Source organism: Salvelinus fontinalis, chromosome 7, assembly GCF_029448725.1.
Source record: "Salvelinus fontinalis isolate EN_2023a chromosome 7, ASM2944872v1, whole genome shotgun sequence".
NCBI classification, from domain to species: Eukaryota; Metazoa; Chordata; class Actinopteri; order Salmoniformes; family Salmonidae; genus Salvelinus; species Salvelinus fontinalis.
Window position 1 is genome coordinate 25750110 of NC_074671.1, and position 23190 is coordinate 25773299.

At 45.5% G+C, this 23190-nt stretch overlaps 1 protein-coding gene across 5 annotated transcripts in view; it reads left to right on the top strand.

The window, feature by feature from the left end:
• prex2 (phosphatidylinositol-3,4,5-trisphosphate-dependent Rac exchange factor 2) overlaps nt 1-23190 on the top strand; it is a 212689-nt gene that overhangs the window by 107967 nt on the left and 81532 nt on the right. For 4 of the 5 annotated variants that reach the window (XM_055928871.1, XM_055928872.1, XM_055928873.1 and 1 more), the window contains 9 exons: nt 533-625; nt 1675-1823; nt 1901-1986; nt 6512-6648; nt 7872-7986; nt 9201-9385; nt 13863-14024; nt 16278-16500; nt 16674-16881. In XM_055928871.1, coding sequence (XP_055784846.1) covers nt 533-625; nt 1675-1823; nt 1901-1986; nt 6512-6648; nt 7872-7986; nt 9201-9385; nt 13863-14024; nt 16278-16500; nt 16674-16881 — 1358 coding nt within the window. The remainder of the gene's footprint in view (nt 1-532; nt 626-1674; nt 1824-1900; nt 1987-6511; nt 6649-7871; nt 7987-9200; nt 9386-13862; nt 14025-16277; nt 16501-16673; nt 16882-23190) is intronic. The other variant, XM_055928870.1, reaches the window with a different exon arrangement.

Below are 23190 nucleotides of genomic sequence, written 5' to 3' on the forward strand. Positions count from 1 at the left end.
GTCATGTTGTTGGTCAATGGAGATACACTACGCCTCTAACACGCACGCACGCACGCACGCAAGCACACACACACACACACACACACACAGAGAAAATCTATGAGCAAACCATAAAAAGAGAACATAACAAGTCATCTCGACTCAGCAGAAAACAGAAGGTTACGGACCACATTTGCTGCAAAACGTGATTTAACACCCCAGTAAGCAAGTCCTTCTGGAGGGCTGATTAAATACCTGAGTGACTATCTGTGGGTCACAGTATCTGTGTGTGTGGATGTGGAAGTGTGCGTGCAGTTCTGTAAGACCGTGTGTATATGTGCGTGCATAATCCTGTGCGCGCGCGCGCGCGCGCGTGTGTGTGTGTGTGTTCTGTAAGACTGTGTGTTTATGTGCGTGCATAATCCTGCGTGTGTGTGTGTGTGTGTTCTGTCTACGTGTTTTCTAAGACTGCCACACTTGGATAATTTGTGTGCCCCATCATGTGGAGTGTGTGTTTGCGTTTCACCCACTCACAGGGAATGTGTTGTTTCAGATAAGACCCAGTGAAGGAGGTTATGGTTTCAGCCTGGAGGACAGAAACAGAGTACCCATCATCAAGTCAGTGGAGAAGGGCTCGCATGCAGAGGTGAGGGTCAAACACACACACACACACACACACACACACACACACACACACACACACACACACACACACACACACACACACACACACACACACACACACACACACACACACACACACACACACACACACACACACACACACACACACACACACACACACTCCCACCTCACATGCAAAGCTAATCCCTATCTCTCTCTCCGCCCACGTGACTGTTGTCAACACTCCCCCTGTGGTTTACTTGCCTGTTTACATGCCCTGATGGTTAACCTCTACCTCTGACACACACACATATTTTTACAATGCCATTTTAGTCATTTAGCAGACGCTCTTATCCAGAGTGACTTCAAGTAGTAAGTACATGCATTTTTCAGCACCTAGGGTCTCTCTGATCTGGCCATGCTGAGCAGGCAACATAACACAAAGTGTAACTTTTGAATGTCTGTTTCCACGGTGGTAAATTTGATACGTAATGCTATCGTTCAGCTGTTCAGCTCTAGTTAGTCTGTGGGCCTCAGCAGTCTGATTAAGGCGTTTGATCATTTGTCTGAAACACACACACACACACACACACACACACACACACACACACACACACACACACACACACACACACACACACACACACACACACTCCTCTGATCATTATTCTGAAGGGTAGAAACCTCTGGATGTGACGGTTTGCTCTGAGTTTGAACCTGCTCTGTGGTAATTGACGCTGCGGTCTGGCGCTGAAATAGACCACGGCAACACGTCAGCACATATTTGAGGTCTCCTTTTGTGTTCAGCGTCTTTGATCGTCTAGAGGACAAGGCTGGGACTAGGTTTCAGGGGAAACTCAAGGGATCGATCCCAGTCTCAGCCCTAATTTCCACCAGCCTTGGAAGGTGGTAGGTCAGTGGACGGGGGCCTGGCTGGCACGCTTGATTCCCTTAACTGTGTGTTTTATGTCTGTCGATAGTGAACAAATGTTCAGTGAAATCACAAGGATAATGTCTCCCCCCCCCGTAGTAGTGGTTGTGTCATAAGCCTTGTTTCTTCTCTCTGTGTAGATGGCAGGTCTAGAGGTGGGGAGGAAGGTGTTTTCTATAAATGGAGATCTGGTGTTCCTGAGGCCGTTCCCTGAGATGGAGGCTTTCCTCAAACACTGCTTCACCAGCAAGGGACCTCTCAGAGTGCTGGTTAGCACCAAGCCTAGAGAGTAAGTGGTGTGTGTGTGTGTGTGTGTGTGTATGTGTGTGTGTGACACACCTAAAGCCATGCTTCCTCCTTCCTCAGGACAGTGAAGATCCCAGACTCAGCAGACGGACTGGGGTTCCAGATCAGGGGCTTTGGCCCTTCTGTGGTGCACGCTGTTGGCAGAGGTAAGACACACACTGTATCCCCTCGCCGCCCATCTGTGACACCAGAAAATGGCATCGCTCACCCTGTTTCCTCTGCTGAGCGTGGCACAGCTGGGAGGCAGCTGGCTGCAGGGTTCAGCCCTGGTCTGCCTGACTCGCTGTGTGTGTGTGTTAGTCACAAAGTCGTTGCTGTTCCCTCTACTCTTCAAGGTCGTCGGATCAATTTACATACAATACAAGTCAAATACAATATGTGTTGCTCTTGAACGTTTCTGATATCTGAACCAGATCCTATTCAACGCTATTCAACACTTTCTGTGTTTTTCCTTTGTGTGTTTGGGAACCCATCAGGTCCTCCCAGCCCCCCCCCCCCCACCCCCCACCCCGGCTCTCCTCCTCGCCAAGCCTCTTAAAAGCGGTGCTATCAGTGCCGGCGGGAGATAGGAGGCCAATCGAAAAACAATCCTGTCCTGTCTCGCCGTTCTCAGGGGAATCGATGCTTGTTTTCGTCCTACAGCCAAACTATTGTCCAATCTAAACCAGCTAGTCTGAAGGCTCTTTGAAAACATGCTGTGTTATTGTGGAGTTATTTTTGTCAGGGCATAGCCACTCTCCCTGCGGTCGGTGTGTGTGTGTGTGTGTGTGTGTGTGTGTGTGTGTGTGTGTGTGTGTGTGTGTGTGTGTGTGTGTGTGTGTGTGTGTGTGTGTGTGTGTGTGTGTGTGTGTGTGTGTGTGTGTGTGTTGTATGTTGTCAGGGCATAGCCCCCTTCTCCTTTTCCTCTGACAGTTGTTGGACATGTTTTGTTTTGTAATTGTCACTGGCCCAGCCTGTTGAAGTCTGTTCAAACCTTAGAGAAATGAAGGCTGGAACGGGTGTCAAAGCAGCCAAAGCATTCACCACCCGCCCGGGCAAGTTTCGGTTGGGCCACTATCTTACAAAACAATGCATTCTGAAAGAAATTGCACTCGCACCTGAGCGCGAGACCATCACTCTACCAAACAGTCTGAGCTGTGTGACAGTTATCATCCCGAAGAGATCCGTGGTATGATGCTCTGTAAGGGATGTACTACACCGGCTTCTCCCCACACACACACACACACACACACACACACACACACTCACACTCACACTCTTTTGTTGCTGTCTGCTTTAGACTGCGGAGGTATCTAAGTGTACCGTTTCCTCTGGCAGGGTATATATCTGCCTTGGTAACGTAGAATTCTCAGTGGTGGAACTAGTACTCAATTGTCATAATTGAGTAAAAGTAAAGCTACCGAGAAAATGACTCAAGAACAAAGTGAAAGTCACCCAGTAAAATATGACTTGAGTAAAAGTCTAAAAGCATTTGGTTTTAAAAATACTTAAGTATCAAAAGTAAAAGGAATTGGTAAAATGTACTTCAGTATGAAAAGTAATAGTATACTGTAAATCATTTCAAATTATTTCTATAAAGCAAGCCATATTAAGCACAATTTAATTTTTTATTTTATTGACATGTAGCCAGGGGCACACTCCAACACACAGACATAATTTACAAACTTAACATTTGTGTTTAGTGAGTCTGCCAGATCAGAGGCAGTAGGGATGACCAGAGATGTTCTCTTGATAAGTGTGTGAATTGGACCAATTTCCTGTCAAAATGTAACAAGTACGTTTAGGTGTCAGGGAAAATGTATGGAGTAAAAAGTACATACTTTAGGAGTGTAGTAATAGTAAAGTAAAGATACCCCCCAAAAACTACTTGAGTAGTACTTGACTTAAGTACTTTACGCCACTGATAATTCTCTTTCGGCTGGAGTCTATATTGCTTTAGAGGACTTCAAGAGTCAGAAAAGTTTACAGCAAAAGTACAGACCAAGCACTTCTTCACTCCTGTCTTCAGAAACCCAATTCCTGTAAAAAGATATTAAGACTCGGTGGTGTGTTGTGTGTGCTTGAGAGATTCTAAAAACAAACAGGGAATATTTTGTCTGCCACGCACTTCCTCCCTGATAGCTGTAAACCTTGAAGTCCGAATCACATCTCGGAGACGACAGAAATAGAGGGAGCGGCCCACACTCTACCTCAGATAAACAATCTTCCTGTTCTCTCTCTCAATTCAATTTCAATTCAAGGAGCTTTATTGGCATGGGAAGCATATGTTAACATTGCCAAAGCAAGTGAAGTAGATAATAAACAAAAGTGAAATAAACAGTAAAAATGAACAGTAAACATTACACTCACAGAAGTTCCAACAGAATAAAGACATTACAAATGTCATATTGTGTGTATATATACAGTTTCTCTCTCTCTTTCTCTTTCTCCCTCTCTCTCTCTCTCTTTTCCCTTTCTGTTAGAGCTGGCAAAACAACTTTTATAGCAACTTAAAGTAGCTTTTTATCCTAATAGTGCTGTGTACTGGGGAGACTGGGCTCTGCTGTCTGTCTGACTGTGTCTAGTGCCACCTGGGTTCGACAGACCAGGCCTGTAAGCAGTGTTAATGTTGTCTGCAGAGTGTTTGCTGCCACTGATGGACTGTTTGCGCTGCAGACCATCTCATCAACATGTGCTAGTAGTGGGACCCAGTCTGTCTGTTGTTTTAATGCCCTGTTTCTGCAGGCCATGTCTCACACACACATCTCTCTCACGCTCTCTCTCCTCTGTCTGTCTCTCTGTCTGTCTCTCTGTCTGTTTCTCTGTCTGTCTGTCTGTCTGTCTGTCTGTCTGTCTGTCTGTCTGTCTGTCTCTCTGTCCACTCTGTCTCTCTGTCTGTCTGTCTCTCTACTCTGTCTGTCTGTCTCTCTACTCTGTCTGTCTGTCTCTCTGTGTCTGTCTGTCTGTCTGTCTGTCTGTCTGTCTGTCTGTCTGTCTGTCTCTGTCCTCTCTGTCTGTCTGTCTGTCTGTCTGGCTGGCTGGCTGGCTGGCTGGTTGTCTGGCTGTCTCTCTCTCTCTCTCCTCTGTCTGTCTCTGTCCTCTCTGTCTGTCTGTCTGTCTGTCTGTCTGTCTGTCTGTCTGTCTGTCTGTCTGTCTGTCTGGCTGGCTGGCTGGCTGGCTGTCTGTCTGTCTGGCTGGCTGTCTGTCTGTCTGGCTGGCTGTCTGGCTGTCTCTCTCCCTCTGTCTGTCTGTCTGTCTGTCTGTCTGTCTGTCTGTCTGTCTGTCTGTCTGTCTCTGTCCTCTCTGTCTGTCTGTCTGTCTCTGTCTGTCTGTCTGTCTGTCTGGCTGTCTGGCTGGCTGGCTGTCTGGCTGTCTCTCTCTCTCCTCTGTCTGTCTGTATCTGTCTGTCTGTCTGTCTGTCTGTCTGTCTGTCTGTCTGTCTGTGTCGTCGGTCTGTCTGTCTGTCGCTCTGTGTCTCTGTTTCTCTCTCTCTGTGTTTCTCTCGCTCTCTGTGTGTCTCTCTCTCTCTCTGTGTATCTCTCTCTCTCTCTCTCTCTGTGTATCTCTCTCTCTCTCTCTCTGTGTATCTCTCTCTCTCTGTGTATCTCTCTGTCTCTCTCTGTCTCTCTCTCTCTCTCTCTCTCTCTCTCTCTCTCTCTCTCTCTCTCTCTCTCTCTCTCTCTCTGTGTCTCTCTCTGTCTGTCTCTCTCTCTCTCTCTCTCTCTCTCTCTCTCTCTCTCTCTCTCTCTCTCTCTCTCTCTCTCTGTGTCTCTCTCTATGTGAGTCTCGCTCTCTCTGTGTGTGTCTCGCTCTCTCTCTCTCTGTGTCTCTCTCTCTCTCTGTGTCTCTCTCTCTTTTTTGTGGGGGGGCATCCCAAAAAATCTATTTTTACAGCTTTTTCTTTTCTTGTTACATGTACATGTTACATACATGGCACTTTCCTTCCCACCTATCTCCGTAAACCCACCCCTCAGCTACTCTCAGGCCATCCCACCTATCTCCGTAAACCCACCCCTCAGCTACTCTCAGGCCATCCCACCTATCTCCGTAAACCCACCCCTCAGCTACTCTCAGTCCATCCCACCTATCTCCGTAAACCCACCCCTCAGCTACTCTCAGTCCATCCCACCTATCTCTGTAAACCCACCCCCCAGCTACTCTCAGGCCATCCCACCTATCTCCGTAAACCCACCCCTCAGCTACTCTCGTTCCATCCCACCTATATCCGTTAACGGCCCTCAACCCCCTCCTCTCTGGCCCCTCTATCATCTAGGAAGTGGTCTTGTTTTTTCCTCCCCTTTCCTTGGTTGTCACTAGTTAGAACAGCCACAAAGTCAAAATTGGCTAAATCGGAAAAGTCATGAAAACACAAATTAGCTTTTTGGTTATAAATTAAGATTAGGATTAGGCATAAGGTTAGCAATGTGGTTAGGGTTAAAGGGATACTTTGGGATACTTACCCGGAGTCATTAACTTGTGGATATCATTTTTATGTCTCTATGTGTAGTTTAAAGGGAGTTGCTAACTAGCGTTAGCACAATGACTGGAAGTCTGGGTTTAAAATCTGATTTTAAGAAGAGAAATTGTAGAAATAAGCTGGATTTATGACTTTGTGGTTGTGGTAACTTGTGACGACCTCATCTATGTGTGGGTACTTTAACCTTTGCTCCTTCTCTTCTCTCCTTTGTGTAGGTACGGTGGCAGCCATCGCAGGGCTCCACCCCGGCCAGTGCATCATCAAGGTGAACAACATCAACGTCAGTAAGGAGAGCCACGCCAGCGTCATCGCACACGTTACTGCCTGTAGGAAATACAGAAGACCCACACAGGTAATACTGAGAGGAGAGGAGAGGAGAGGGGAGAAGTACTAGAACTCCAACTCCAGCCCCCCCCCAGTGTCTTAACCCAACCCAGTCTCTCCCACAACAGCCTGAGCCCCACAGTGAGCAGTGAGCCAGGGGTCAGCCCTGCTCTCTTCTACAGGAGCCAATACTAGTATTATTCCTGCTTAATGACCCAGCTCTCCCAGTCTCTCTCCCCACACACACACAGAGGGAGAAGGGGAGGCCGGGGAGGGGAGTAGAGAGCCAGGCTGGATGGGGGAGAGAGGCTGGGGTGGCTGGGGCCGAGGAGGGGAGGGGAGTAGAAAGCCAGGCTGGATGGGGGAGAGAGGCTGGGGTAGCTGGGGCCAAGGAGGGGAGGGGAGTAGAGAGCCAGGCTGGATGGGGGAGAGAGGCTGGTGTGGCTGGGGCCGAGGAGGGGAGGGGGAGTAGAGAGTCAGGTTGGATGGGGGAGAGAGGCTGGGGTGGCTGGGGGAGAGAGCTTGGAGAGTGTTGGGAAGGAGCCAGCCTACACTAGTCTCCTCTGTAGGCGAATGTTTAGGGAGAGATGGAGCAGAAGAACAGAGCGGGGAGATGGAGGAGAAGAACAGTGGGGGAGGAGAACAGAGGGGAGAGATGGAGGAGAAGAACAGAGGGGGAGGAGAAGAACAGAGGGGAGAGATGGAGGAGAAGAACATAGGGGGAGGAGAAGAACAGAGGGGGGAGATGAGCCAGCCTTGGAATTGGTGGTTTAATGAAGAGCTACATGGTTCCAACACTACTGACATTCTGGTTTACATCAGACCAGAGCACAGGGAAACGCCCCAACGGGGAGGGGGGGTTGTACCCTAGCAGACCACAGCGCAGTGGGCGATCACAGCATGTTGTCCTGGCAGGGAGCTGGCCGTGGGTTGGGTTGTGGAGGGGACACACACACACGCCTTTTTGTCTGCCTGTGGCACGGAACAGTGGTTTGATGAGATTGGCATGGGGTTGTGTTTGTGCTGCAGTGTGTTTGTGAAGCCTTGTCAGTTTGCTCTGACAGGCCAACCCTGACATCATAGACCAGAGCTGTTGCAGCTATTTCACATGCAATGTTAACCCCTCTTTAACTGGTCCCAACCACACAGCAGGACCACTGCACCAACTGGCTGGTTTTTAAGGTGTACATTGAAAAGGCAGGTCCACTTTGGGTGACAGGTGACAGGTGTTTTGTGGTGTTCTCCATACAGCAGGACAGTATACAGTGGGTGTATAACAACAGTGAGAGTTCCCAGGAGGACCAGGGGAAGAACCAGAAACAAACTGCTGAGGAGAACGGGGACGGCTTCCAGTGTAAAGTAGAGGGTAAGATAAACACACACACACACACACACACACACACACACACACACACACACACACACACACACACACACACACACACACACACACACACACACACACACACACACACACACACACACACACACACACACACACACACACACACACACACACACACACACACACAGGGACACACATGCAGGCACAGACACGTGCAGCCAGGCACGTGCAGCCCCCCCCCCCCCCCCCGAGTTCCAGACTCTGAAGACAGAATTCCCTCCTTCCTGAACGAGTGCAGATCAGGTTCTATTGGCATATTGGGTCATCGCATTAGTGCAGGGGCGGTATTGCTCATCATTTAGAGATGTAGGGAGAGAGAGAGGTGGAAGGAGGGACAGGTGAAGGGGATGGAGGGAGAGAGAGGTGGAGGGAGGGAGGGAGGGAGGGAGGGAGGGAGGGAGGGAGGGAGAGGTGAAGGGGGATGGATGGAGGGAGGGAGGGAGAGGTGAAGGGGGATGGATGGAGGGAGGGAGGGAGGGAGAGGTGGAGGGTGGGAGAGGTGGAGGGAGGGAGAGAGAGAGAGATGGAGGGGTGAGTCTGGAGGGAGGGAGGGGTGGAGAGCAGGAGAGGTGGAGGAAGGTAGAAGAGAGGTGGGAGCCATAGGGAAATGGTCTTCCCACTAAATGACCTCTAGATAGTTTGCTATTTTTGGAGGGAACCGGAAGAGTTTCTCTCCTCTTCTTATTAGTTAGTTCAGAACAGCCCGACTATCAGCCCGACTATCAGCCCGACTATCAGCCCGACTATCAGCCCGACTATCAGCCAGACTATCAGCCAGACTATGTGCTGCTGAGATAAGGAGCCTCTTTCTCCCCTTATCACGGAACATTAGACATCATTAGTGTTTCATCCCTGGTGTGTATTTGTGTGCCTTACAATGTTGTGTACAAATTGTGTGTGTTCCACCCCTGCTGTTTGTACGTCTCACCTGTGCCATGTAGTACAGGCCCAGTATGTGTGTGTATCTCACCTCAAGTGTATGTATGTATGTATGTATGTATGTATGTATGTATGTATGTATGTATGTATGTATGTATGTATGTGTGTGTGTGTGTGTGTGTGTGTGTGTGTGTGTGTGTGTGTGTGTGTGTGTGTGTGTGTGTGTGTGTGTGTGTGTGTGTGTGTGTGTGTGTGTGTGCTCCTCTCTCACCCGTTGTGTGTATTCCCCCTCTCAGAGGTGATGGATAAGTTTAACACCATCGCTATCATTGATGGTAAGAAGGACCACGTGAGTCTGACCGTAGACAACGTCCATCTGGAGTATGGAGTGGTGTACGACTACGACAGCACCGCCGGGATCAAGTGTAGAGTCCTGGAGAAGATGGTGGAGCCAAAAGGATTCTTCAGCCTCACAGCCAAGGTAGGACAGGGCCCACTGAGACCAACAAATAATGTACAGGACTGTTTATTAGATGTCGGCAACTTTGAGAGTCCAGGCTTTCATTTTAACCCAGCACATACACAATGATGCAGTTAAACCAGGTGTGGAGTTGGACCAGAAGCTTGTCTTCTGAACTCCAGGTTTGACACAACAGTTAATGTGGAGTGTGTGTTTCATTCAAGGTGTACTAGGCAGAAATCACTCTGCCATTTCCTGGTTGCTAAAAGTGAAATAGTTCGCCTAATTTTTGTTTGTGACAAAACAAGCAAGTATAGTTTAGAGAATCATTGTACCATCTAAACCGCTGTGTAACATTCGTTCCATAACCCCAAATATTGTATTCTCAGCTATTTGAAGCCGGTGTACAAAACCGAAAGTAAAAGCCGCAAAAACGAAACTTAAGAACAGGAACCATAGAAAGAGCGTACATAGAACAGATCTACCGCCTCTTAGACTTGCTAGCAATGAGAGTGACAGATCTATAACTCACAGTTCTATGTGAAATTGGTCGGGTGGCCCAAAAAGTTGCCGATTGAAGCTTTAAGCAATCACACTGGAGACACCCACCCTGTGCTGTACGGAGACATTTCTGCAGAGGAAAAGGGAGGAGAGGAGAAAAAAGAGGAGAGGATTGAATTGAATTACCTGCTAGATGATACATAGTGGTGTAGATCACCTCAGAACCCTGTGTGTTGTTATGATGCTAGCAGAGCTACTATATAATGAAGAGATAAATGTGTGTGTGTGTGTGTGTGTGTGTGTGTGTGTGTGTGTGTGTGTGTGTGTGTGTGTGTGTGTGTGTGTGTGTACAGTACATGGTGCGTTATGAGACCGGTACTACATAATGAGGACGTACAGAAAACAGATTGAGTTGTTTGTGTGAAATGTAATGCTGCTTCCCATTGCTTTTCATATTCTTTTCATTTGATATATAGGTGCATTGATTCGTCTCTCCTTCAAAGAAACAAGCTTCCTTAATGCGGCACATGCACAGTCGATACCTGGCTGTCTGACTAGAACATTCATAGCAACATACAGTAACGTGCGTTTGACTGTATTTCCCCCCCCGTGATTTTCAGCAGCAAAGCAGCCGTTCTCTGTTGAATCATCTTAAGCTGAGATCGATGCTAGTCAAGTGTTATGAAGCCTGCCAGAGAGAGAGCCAGTTCTGAGACGGCTTGCGTTTTGTGAAGACTGAGGTGCGGGGTGCTAGCAGACACTAGTGATGGGAAGTTCGGCTCTTTTCACTGACTCTGATTTTTCCGACTCTTTCAGTCAAAAGAACGACTCGTCCGACTCATTTCGTTCATTTGAACCAGTAATGCCCAGAGCACGCAGGACCCCCTGCCGTTGAACGATGAACAGAAAACATTCTACAAGCCTCTCGTTCACATATCGTTTACCATTAGGGGCTTATTGGAGCTGTCATTTGTGACTGAGACTTGTAAAAGCATGCTTTAAAAAGTGTACATTTGTTAATTGCTCGACGTACAAATAAGACAAGCTCTTGGTACATTTGAAACAAGGTCTAGTTGAGGCCGCAACCGGACTACATTGTGAACGACTCTTGGCGGAATGCATTGCTTGCCTGCCGTGAGGGTGATGAGCCCAATATCGTTCGGGAACTGCAGCACCCCAAACGATTTGGTCTATGGTTCGTGTTTGTTGAGCAGAGGCTGTGTATGTTTTGCTTCTACAAAGCTGTGTCCAACATAACATTCAATTGATTGCAGTCATTCTTGCACCATGTGATCAATTATCAGTTCTACACATATCTTTTTGTCCTCTATGCTGCCTGCAGCATGATCTATTTTGCCTGCGCACACCTGATAGACGGTTGTTGGTCGGAGGACATCTCCGAAGTCACTGGTTGAGCGTGTACTAATCCCGCTGTAGAATTCATTGCGGCCAGCAGGTCAAACAAAGTTATTGTGCCAGGGTAGGAACCAATGTGTTGGTCAGTGTTTCCTATGGGACCCTATCATTTTTGGCTACATGAAATGTTTCTTCATGTAGCCAACATATTCATATTCCCCTATTCCTCTTTGATTTAGAAGATACTGTTGCACAGACGACATGCTGATTTAGGCGGAAAGGGATGACTCAAGTTGCAGTGTAAACTATAAAAATGGACGTTACACACGGCATATTACATTTAACAAACCAAACATTCAAATACCGTTATAGAAGGTAAAGTAACAACCCAAACCGGTATTTGGGGCGGCAGGTAGCCTAGTGGTTAGAGCGTTGGACTAGTAACCAAAAGGTTGCAAGATCGAATCCCCGAGCTAACAAGGTAAAAATCTGTCGTTCTGCCCCTGAACAAGGCAGTTAACCCACTGTTCCTAGGCCGTCATTGAAAATAAGAATTTGTTCTTAACTGACTTGCCTAATTAAATAAAGGTCAAATAAATGCGTAAAATACAATATTTCACCCAGCCCTAACATAAAGACACTTTCCTAATTTGGAAGACGACCTCCCTGCAAAATAACACTTCAACGAGTTATCAACAAAAGTTGTTTTGAGCGAGGAACGATCTGGAAGTGTTTTTCAGTTGCAGAGTACCAAACATATGTTATTTTCTTAACCCATCTAGTAAATAGTGACAGTGTAGGTTTTAAGTTTCATGCTAGCTAGTCTTGGATGCTAGCCATGGGGATGCGGCGGAAGTATTATTGGTAGGGCTAAGCAGGAATAATCATTGAAAACTGTGAGAAACCATCTACATTCTTATTAAAGTGAGATGAGGAAAGGATGGTTAATATAGCTATATCTATTATGTGATCCATTTTAGTCTGATTTTAATATTGTAAGGCTTTAAATATTGTGGTTGCGATGTTGACGCATGGTTCATTTTCGAAAATTACAAACCAATAGCCTTGTTTAATGAATTGACACAGATATGAAATGATGGCCGATGGTACATTTGTTGAAAGTAACAAGCGTGGAAATAAGACAGATATTGTGCACTTCTCACTGGCCGCTACTTTCGTCCCACGCCTATGTTACTTCGGCCCCGCCAGCAACTTCTGTTCTTGCTGGCGGGGCCGAAGTAACATAGGCGTGGGACGAAAGTAACGGCCGGTGAGAAGTGCATAATATCTGTCTAGAGTAGGTCTGTCTATATCATTTCAACTCATTTACCCTCGAAATGAAATGACAGTTTCTAATGGTGGAGGACATACTGTATATAAATTGTTTGTCATAAAATATAGTGACTAGCTTATCGATCTCTGAGTTTTGGATCAAAACAAAAAGTGTTACTTCTGTCCCGGTTCTCCCCAACCCGATCTGATCTTTGTTGTGCGTTAGGACTGTTTTAGTTCTGTTCTCATACCTGAAATAGCTTTATCAGATTGGTCCCCATTTGTCTGGGTCACGCACACACACAAGCACACGTGTGTGCACGCACACAGACGCACACCAGACCGCAAACCAGCATGGATTTACGACAACAGTAAGAGTTGTCAGACACTTGAACCCAGGCCAAATCTATGACTTGTTCTGGATATTAAAAGTCTGTCTGTGTCTCGTCCCCCAGAAACTAAAATACATTTTAGTGTTATTACAAACATCTGCCCCACTAGTCCTGGGTTGAGAGAGAGAGAGAGTGAAAGATAGAGAGGGTATGAGGGAAACAGAGGGGGAAGAGAGAGAGAGAGAGAGAGAGAAAGATAGAGAGGGTATGAGGGAAACAGAGGGGGAAGAGAGAGAGAGAGAGAGAGAAAGATAGAGAGGGTACGAGGGAAACTGAGGGGGAAGAGAGAGAGAGAGAAAGAGAGAGCTCAGTGTGATGTTGAATTTTAATATCACAAACGCTGCTGGGCACTTCATCTCTCCTCCACTCCTCTCCTCCTCCCGCTGTTACATTTCCCCTGTCGTTCTTCTTCTCTTCTGGTGGGCGTCCAGTTAAAAAACAACAGAAAAAGTGTTTTTTTCCTCCGTCACTCACTTGCCTTTTCTGCAACTCTGCTTCTTTGGACTTTCTGTTTTCTGTCTGTGATTTAAAGCTGCACTATGTACGTTTTTTGGCGACATGACCAAATTCATACAGAAATGTGAGTTCTAGATCTGTCAGTCTAATTAAAAGCAAGTCTAATGAGCTGTAGATCTGTTCTGTGTTTGCTATTTCTATGATTCCTGTTCTTAAGTTTAGTTTTTGCCTATTACTTTCAGTTTAGTACAAAAAAAAGCTGAAAATACCATATTTTTGGTTATGGAAAATATATTTCACAGCGGTTTAGATGGTACTTTGAATCTACACTATGCATAGCTTGTTTTGATCACATAAACTTACATTAGGTGAACTATTTGAATTTTTGCAACCAGGAAATAGTGGAGCGATTTCTGCATATTGCACCTTTTTAAGGATTGGATAGGGCCTTTTACCCTTATAAGTTACATGTAATAAAGTCAGCCTCCTTCTCTCTAACATTTGTCCTTCAACCCTGTCAGATCCTGGAGGCGCTGGCGCATAGTGATGACACACTGGTTCAGATGTGCAGTAGACTGAGCTCCAGCTGTGACGTCATCCCCGAGAACCTGCAGGTCCGCTTCAGCGCCATGTGTGGAGAGCGGATGGAACACATCAACAGACGTATCACCAACTACAGAAAGGTACGGTGTGTGGTGGTGGGGGATGGGTGTGTGGCGCTTGCGTGCGTGCGTGCCCAAACGTGTGTGTGTGTGTGTGTCTCTCAGGTGGTTGTGAACAAAGTAAAGCAAGGATTTACATCATCTCCCATTGCGAAGACACATTTTCCTCTGTCAACACATGAATAATTTTACTAAAAAGTATATGATAATATAAAGCACCATTCATTCTACTACTCTAGACAGGATGCCATGACCACTTCACTGCTGACACTTCTGTTATCAGACCATCGTTACATTTCCACTGAATGTCTGCATCCCAAATAGCACCCTATTCCCTAGAGCACTACATAGCCCGTAGGGCTCTGGTCAAAAGAAGTGCACTATGTACGGAATAGGGCACCATTTTTTTTGCCCAATGTTTTGCTGTGGAATTTGAATGTGTCTGTTTATATGCCGAATGAAAGATCAACGGAAAATAATGAACGAGTGTCACCCCCTGTATTCGCTGAGACAGACCGAGACAGTTATTTACCAGGGATGTTGACGCCGGCCTGTCAGATTTACATGAGAAGTGAGAGGTTATAAACAAGATGCGCTCTTACGTCAACAAGGTAGAACACTGGCCTGCAGAAATGTAATCAGCTCTTCTTGACCCTTGAGAGAGGTCTGGATAATATTTAGGTAAGCGTGTGTGTGGTTTGTATATGTGAGCACGTGTTTATATGTGTGAGAGAGAGGGGGGGGGGGGGGATAATGACTTCTAAACTCTGGCAATACCTTTGATGGAGCCTTGGATTAACCATAGCTGGATAGACTAAAGATCTCTACATCCTGGCCTAAAGTTGTGTAATAACTCCCTCCTGTACATGTGCCATTCCAGGGGAGGGAGGGTGAGGGAGAGAGGGTGACCGTTATGTAGATTTCCTGGTGGGTCGGCCGGCTACTAGTGATGGGAAGTTCGGCTCTTTACTGACTCTGACCTTTTTGACCCGTTCGGTCAAAAGAACGACTCTTTCGACTCCTTTCGTTAATTTGAGACAGTAACATCATTTTGTGATTGCTAGGCGTACAAATATAATGATTTATTTGAAACGAGGTTCAGCTACCGCAACCGGACTACAATTGTGAAAGGAATGCAATGGCTTGACTGCCTCAAGGGAGATTTGCCCAGTAGGCCATCAATCGTTTGCGATGTGTGTGAATGTTATGTAGGGTCTATGACAGAGGGTTCACCAAAAAATGTTTTTAGGATGCTGAACATACCCCGCAGGCACCTAGCATATTAACACACAGAGATGCTATCAGTCACTTAGTTAGTACCCAGACCAGGGGAGCATGGCTTACAGTAGAGAGTTTGGTGGCGTGCAGATTTATGTTCTTGTTTTCCATGGTTGTGTATGTGATTTACCGTGCAGCCCAGGGGAAGTATATATTCATTTAAACAATATAGTATTTATATTGTCCAGGGTAATGTATCTGACAGAAGACATTTCTTCTTCTGGTTTCAATGGAAACTGCCAAACCACAATACACTATGATGGATCTCTCTATTTGTCCGGTGTTTGTTAGTTCTGCATGGACGTATGTGAATGGAAAACCCCCCTCTGAAACACATGCACAGGCATGCAACTGAGATGAAATCATACCGAGGAAGAAGGTCGAGCTTCTTGAAGTGATACGTCTTCATAGAACGTATCAGTGAAGACTGATATTGCACGTCAGACTGTGTGCAATAATTCTCTGGTTTCAGTTAAATCACCCAACCCAGCCTTAAACATGGTTATACTTCTGAATGAGTGTGTTGATAGGTGATGTGTTTCAGGGTTCAGAGTTGCTCAGATTTGTAAATACTCCACATAAACACAGACTCTGGTTGTTTGTTACGCACATTCTGTTTCCTGTGTCCAAATGTTGATGAATGGCTAATGGCTCAAATATTTAAAATAAATCAAAGGATTGCAGAGGGGAATGTAAATGATTCTGACAGGGGTATTCTGACCAGCTTATTACTGCTTGGCAAAAGCCTGCATCCAGAGACCGAAAGAGCTAGGATTCAAGTAGCTTTCCCCAAATTCTAAGGTTTTACAGAAATCCTGGTTGTAAGATTCCTGGAATCAGGAGGGAATAAGCAGGAAATAATGGAATCCCCCAACAGGGATTTCTGGAAACTTGGGAATTTTGATAAACTTGGTGTAATTTTGCAATCCTAAAGAGAGCATCGCCAAAGCATTATTAAATGCTAACTCCCACCATCTCTCTCTCTCCTCCCTCCAGTTCTCGCGGGTGTTGAAGAACAGGGCGTGGCCCACCTTTAAGCAGGCTAAAACCAAGGTGTCCCCGCTCCACAGCAGCGACTTCTGCCCCACCAACTGCCATGTGAACGTGATGGAGGTGTCCTACCCCAAAACCACCACCTCTCTGGGCAGCGCCTTCGGAGTGCAGCTGGACAACAGGAAGAGCTCCACCCTGGAGAGAGGAGGTCGCAACGCCGAACAAGGTGAGAGAATAGCACTAAGCCCTGACCTCTGACCCTAACCCTGGAGGGGGGGGGGGGGGGGCGGCAGATAGCCTAGCAGGGTTAGAGAAGGAGCCAGCAACGGAATTTGTGGTCATCTTGCTAGGATGCCAATGTCCATTGTAGTGCTGTGTTTAATTCTGTCCGTCTCCCAGGTAAGCTGAACCCCATGGTGTACGTACAACACACCATCACCAGTATGGCAGCTCCGTCAGGTCACAGTCTGGGTCGTACGGAGGGTCACGGCCTCCGCTTCCTGCTCCGGGAGGATGACCTGCTGATCTTGGACTCCTACCAGAAACTACTGGGCAAGCTGACCACGCTGGTGAAAGAGATGGAGGGCCACGCCTCACAGATACACGAGTGAGTCTGGCAACACACATGCACGTGCACACACGTACACAGATATGTGCAGGCACACACACAGACGTGCGCACGCCTGCCATGCACGTACGCACTCATGGTGGAGGCACACACACCCTTACTCAGAAGTATTTTGTTTGTCACTTCAGGAGTGGAAGAATTTGTTTATTTGTCTGAGACTATTGGTTTGATTTCCATTTTAATATGCACTGCATGGACGGTGAAACCGGCTGAGGAGAAAATAGATTTTGTAATAAGCAGAGGAAATTGTGTGATATGTAAAGACCGGCGACTGCTTCCGCTGATGCCGTTTCCCCTATTATAAACACACACGAGCACATGTACACACACACACACAAGTATAAACTGGTCCTCCGGATACATGTGAGCCTCATAAAGTGAGCCGTAGTTTTAGAAAGCCATTGTGTGTGATATAGTGGTCTCTATTGAGTGAGTGGTCTCTAGTGAGTGAGAGGAGACTTCGTCATTCTCTCTCACATTGTTACTCTAGTGCGTGTGTGCACACGCGCGTGTGTGTGTTTCCTTGCTGGCCATGCTGGTTCCAGTGCTGTTGATGGTTTCATTGTTTGGAGGTTCAGAGTCACAGGGAGGAAATGTGAAACAATGTCATCTGACAGGAACCACACACACACACACACACACACACACACACACACACACGCTTCTCAGCACGGATGTTAATGACATGCTTCTGTCAATGCTAATTAGTGTATGCACACATTGTGATGCACTGAGACATTCCTTAAAGGTAGTCACACACACACACTCCCCACACACACACTCCCACAACCACCCCCATACAAGCACATACCTTCCTCCCAGTTATGTAAAATAGCTCATTAAAGGTGATCTGTAACAGGCTACAGCATTGTCAGACCGCGAGCAGAAGTACTAATATAACCTGTAATGGGCAGCTATTCGTGGCGTAGCTAATCTGCTGTGACCTCTATGGGTGTGGGTGTGTCAGTGTTAGCCAGTGGATTACAGAGACTATTGATCGGTCCTCTGATCTCTGATAGGGCCACTCAGGAACAGCAGAGCAAAATGACCTCCGGGGCCCTCTTAAAGCAGGCAGAGAGGGAGGGTCCATTTTTAAGGGCCCTGATTTAAAAGTTCTCTCTTGCGCTTTCTTTCGTTCTAACCCTCTCCTTCTATCTGTCCCTCGTCCATTCTCTCCAAATATCTTTCTCTTGATTAACCCACTGTCCCTCTTTCACCCCTCTCCCTCTGTTTTTTTCTCTCGCTCCCTCAATTGAAATTTAAGGGGCTTTATTGGCATGGGAAACATATGTTTGTAATGTTTACTGTAAAAAAAAATAATCACAAAAGTTCCAAAAGAATAAAGACATTTCAAATGTCATAATTATGTCTATATATACAGTGTTGTAACAATATGCAAATAGTTAAGGTACAAAAGGGAAAATAAATCAACATAAATATAGGTTGTATTTAGAATGGTGTTTGTTCTTCAGATCACAAATCAGATCACAAATCTTGCTGCTGAATTGCACACTGTGGTATTTCGCCCAATAGATCTGTGAGTTTATCGAAATTGGATTTGTTTTGGAATTCTTTGTGGGTCTGTGTAATCTGAGGGAAATGTGTGTGTGTGTTTCTCTCTCGCTCTCTCGCACACTCTCGCTCTCTCGCTCTGTCTCTCTCGCTCTGTCTCTCTCTCTCTGTCTCTCTCGCTCTGTCTCTCTCGCTCTGTCTCTCTCGCTCTGTCTCTCTCGCTCTGTCTCTCTCGCTCTGTCTCTCTCGCTCTGTCTCTCTCGCTCTGTCTTTCTCGCTCTGTCTCTCTCGCTCTGTCTCTCTCGCTCTGTCTCTCTCGCTCTGTCTCTCTCGCTCTGTCTGTCTGTGTCTCTGTCTGTGTCTCTGTCTGTGTCTCTGTCTCTGTGTGTGTAAGTGGCTGTGTGGGGTGTGACTGACCTTGTCTCCTGTCTTTTGTGCTGTAACGATGTATTGATGAATTGAAGCTTTCACATTTGGAACAAAGGATACTTTTATTTCACAATCAGCATTTCCTTCCTTCCCCCTCCAAAGTAGAGACGGATTTCCAACTTCCAACCTCACTGGAGGGAATGGGGATGTTTCAGTAATGGGAAAAGAGAGAGCGGACATGGAATGATTATTAGTTGCACAACTTCTTGGCGGTGGTTCCTTGGCGTTGACCGTTTAGAAGCACCACAACCTTTGACCTTTTGCATCAGGACCCCAAACATGGAGTCACACAGCTGTCCGAGGACGTGCCTGGTGACATGGTTTATATCTCTACTAGAGGTCGACCGATTAATCGGAATGGCCGATTTAATTAGGGCCGATTTCAAGTTTTCATAACAATCGAAAATCTGTATTTTTGGACACCGATTTGGCAGATTTATTTATTTTATTTTTTACACCTTTGTTTAACTAGGCAAGTCAGTTAAGAATACATTCTTATTTTCAATGACGGGCTAGGAATGGTGGGTTAACTGCCTTGTTCAGGGGCAGAATGACAGATTTTTACCTTGTCAGCTCGGGGATTCAATCTTGCAACCTTACGGTTAAGTAGTCCAACGTTCTAACCCACCTGCCTTACATTGCACTCCACGAGGAGCCTGCTTGTTACGCGAATGCAGTAAGAAGCCAAAGTAAGTTGTGAGCTAGCATTAAACTTATCTTATAAAAAAACAATCAATCAATCAATCATAATCACTAGTTAACTACACATGGCTTTTGATATTACTAGTTTATCTAGCGTGTACGGCGTTGCATATAATCGATGCGGTGCGCATTCGCAAAAAAGGACTGTCGTTGCTCCAACGTGTACCTAACCATAAACATCAATGCCTTTCTTAAAATCAATATACAAGTATATATTTTTAAACCTGCATATTTAGTTAATATTGCCTGCTAACATGAATTTCTTTTAACTAGGGAAAATGTGTCACTTCTCTTGCAACAGAGTCAGGGTATATGCAGCAGTATGGGCCGCCTGGCTCGTTGCGAACTGTGTGAAGACTATTTCTTCCTAACAAAGACAGCCAACTTCGCCAAACGGGGGATGATTTAACAAAAGCGCATTTGCGAAAAAAAGCACAATCGTTGCTCGACTGTACCTAACCATAAATATCAATGCCTTTCTTAAAATCAATACACAGAAGTATATATTTTTAAACCTGCATATTTAACAAAAAGAAATCCAGGTTAGCAGGCAATATTAACCAGGTGAAATTGTGTCACTTCTCTTGCGTTCATTGCACGCAGAGTCAGGGTATATGCAACAGTTTGGGCCGCCTGGCTCGTTGCGAACTAATTTGCCAGAATTTTACGTAATTATGACATAACATTGAAGGTTGTGCAATGTAACAGGAATATTTAGACTTATGGATGCCACCCGTTAGATAAAATACAGAATGGTTCCGTATTTCACTGAAAGAATAAACGTTTTGTTTTCGAGATGATAGTTTCCGGATTCGACTATATTAATGACCTAAGGCTCGTATTTCTGTGTGTTATTATGTTATAATTAAGTCTATGATTTGATAGAGCAGTCTGACTGAGCAATGGTAGGCACCAGCAGGCTCGTAAGCATTCATTCAAACAGCACTTTCGTGCGTTTTGCCAGCAGCTCTTCGCAATGCTACAAGCATTGTGCTGTTTATGACTTCAAGCCTATCAACTCCCGAGATTAGGCTGGTGTCACCGAAGTGAAATGGCTAGCTAGTTAGCGGGGTGCGCGCTAATAGCGTTTCAAACGTCACTCGCTCTGAGACTTGGAGTAGTTGTTCCCCTTGCTCTGCATGGGTAACGCTGGTTCGAGGGTGGCTGTTGTCGATGTGTTCCTGGTTCAAGCCCAGGTAGGAGCGAGGAGAGGGACGGAAGCTAAACTGTTACACTGGCAATACTAAAGTGCCTAAGGTATATGAAATACAAATCGTATAGAGAGAAATAGTCCTATAATTCCTATAATAACTCCAACCTAAAACTTCTTACTTGGGAATATTGAAGACTCATGTTAAAAGGAACCACCAGCTTTCATATGTTCTCATGTTCTGAACAAGGAACTTAAACATTAGCTTTCTTACATGGCACATATTGCACTTTTACTTTCTTCTCCACCACTTTGTTTTTGCATTATTTAAACCAAATTGCACATGTTTCATTATTTATTTGAGGCTAAATTGATTTTATTGATGTATTATATTAAGGTAAAATCGGCCGATTAATCAGTATCGGCTTTTTTTCTGGCCTCCAATAATCGGTATCGGCTTTGACAAATCATAATCGGTATCGGCTTTGACAAATCATAATTGGTATCGGCTTTGACAAATCATAATCGGTATCGGCTTTGACAAATCATAATCGGTATCGGCTTTGACAAATCATAATCGGTATCGGCTTTGACAAATCATAATCGGTATCGGCTTTGACAAATCATAATCGGTCGACCTCTAATCTCTACCGCTTCTCCTCTCTTCTCCTCACATCCTGTATCACGTCAAGTCCTCCTCTCCTGGTCATTTTCACATTAGTTTATTTTCTCTTCTGCCCCAGTTCTCTCTTCCAACCTTTTCTCCTCCTAACTTATGTCCCCCTATCCCCCCGCCTCTCCTCCTCTCCCGCCTGCGTCTACTAGGTCAAGAACAGAATGTCCATCCATTTCTCATCCAAGAGATTAGAACACTAACAAAGTCTGTCTCAAATGACACCCTGTTCCTTATACAGTACACTGATTTGGACCAGGGCCAATTGGGCTGGGTCAACCAATAGGGCTGGGTCAAAAGTAGTGCTCTATACAGTACCAGTCAAAAGTTTGGACATTCAAGGGTTTTTATTTTTACTATTTTCTACATTGTAGAATAATAGTGAAGACATCAAATCTATGAAATAACACACATGGAGTCATGTAGTAGCCAGAAAAGTTTTAAACAAATCCAAATATGTTTATATTTGAGATTCTTCAAAGTAGCCACCCTTTGCCTTGATGTCAGCTTTTTCACACTCTTGGCATTCTCTCAACCAGCTTCATGAGGTTGACTACAGTCATCCAAGCAAAAAGAAGGCCCAAAGCTTAATGAGGTAGTCACCTGGAATGCATTTCAATTAACAGGTGTGCCTTGTTAATTTGTGGAAATTCTTTCCTTAATGCGTTTGAGCCATTCACAGGTGTTGTGACAAGGTAAGGGTTGTATACAAAAGATTGCCCTATTTGGTAAAATACCAAGTCTTTATTATGGCAAGAACAGCTCAGATAAGCAAAGAGAAACGACAGTCCATCATTACTTTAAGACATGAAGGTCAGTCAATCCGGAACATTTCAAGAACTTTGAAAGTTTCTTCAAGTGCCGTCGCACACACCATCAAGCGCTATGATGAACTTGACTCTCATGAGGACCGCCACAGGAATGGAAAACCCAAAGTTAACTCTGCTGCAGAGGATAAGTTCATTAAAAATAACTGCACCTCAGATTGCACCCCAAATAATTGCTCCACAGAGTTCAAGTAACAGACACATCTCAACATCAACTGTTCAGAGGAGACTGCGTGAATCAGGCCTTCATGGTCGAATTCCTTCAAAGAAACCACTACTAAAGGACACCAATAAGAAGACACTTATTTGGGATAAGAAACACGAGCAATGGACATTAGACCTGTGGAAATCTGTCCTTAAGTCTGAGTCCAAATTTGAGATTTTTGGTTCCAACAGCCGGGTCTTTGTGATATGCAGAGTAGGTGAACAGATGATCTCCGCATGTGTGGTTCCCACCGTGAAGCATGGAGGAGGAGGTGTTATTGTGTGGGGGTGCTTGGCTCGTGACACAGTCAGTGATTTATTTAGAATTCAAGGCACACTTAATCAGCATGGCGACCACAGCATTCTGCAACGATACGCCATCCCATCTGGTTTGCACTTAGTGGACTATAATTTGTTTTTCAACAGGACAATGACCAAACACACTTCCAGGCTGTGTAAGGGCTATTTGACCAAGAAGGGGAGTGATGGAGTGCTGCATCAGATAACCTTGACTAGTATTCTACAATGTAGAAAATAGTATAAATAAAGAAAAACCCTTGAATGAGTAGGTGTGTCCAAACTTTTGACTGGTACTGTATATTGAATAGAGTCCAACCTCTCCGGTCCAGTCAGCTCCAGTACTTTACATCTGTCTACTCTAACATGTTCACTTCCTCTCTGATTAAACCATGCTGATGCACTATTAAGAACCTGACTGAGGTAAAGGCTTTGTAATGCAGATGCTCTTATCGATCTTGTGAGGGTGATTGATGTCTATTGAGCCTATAGAG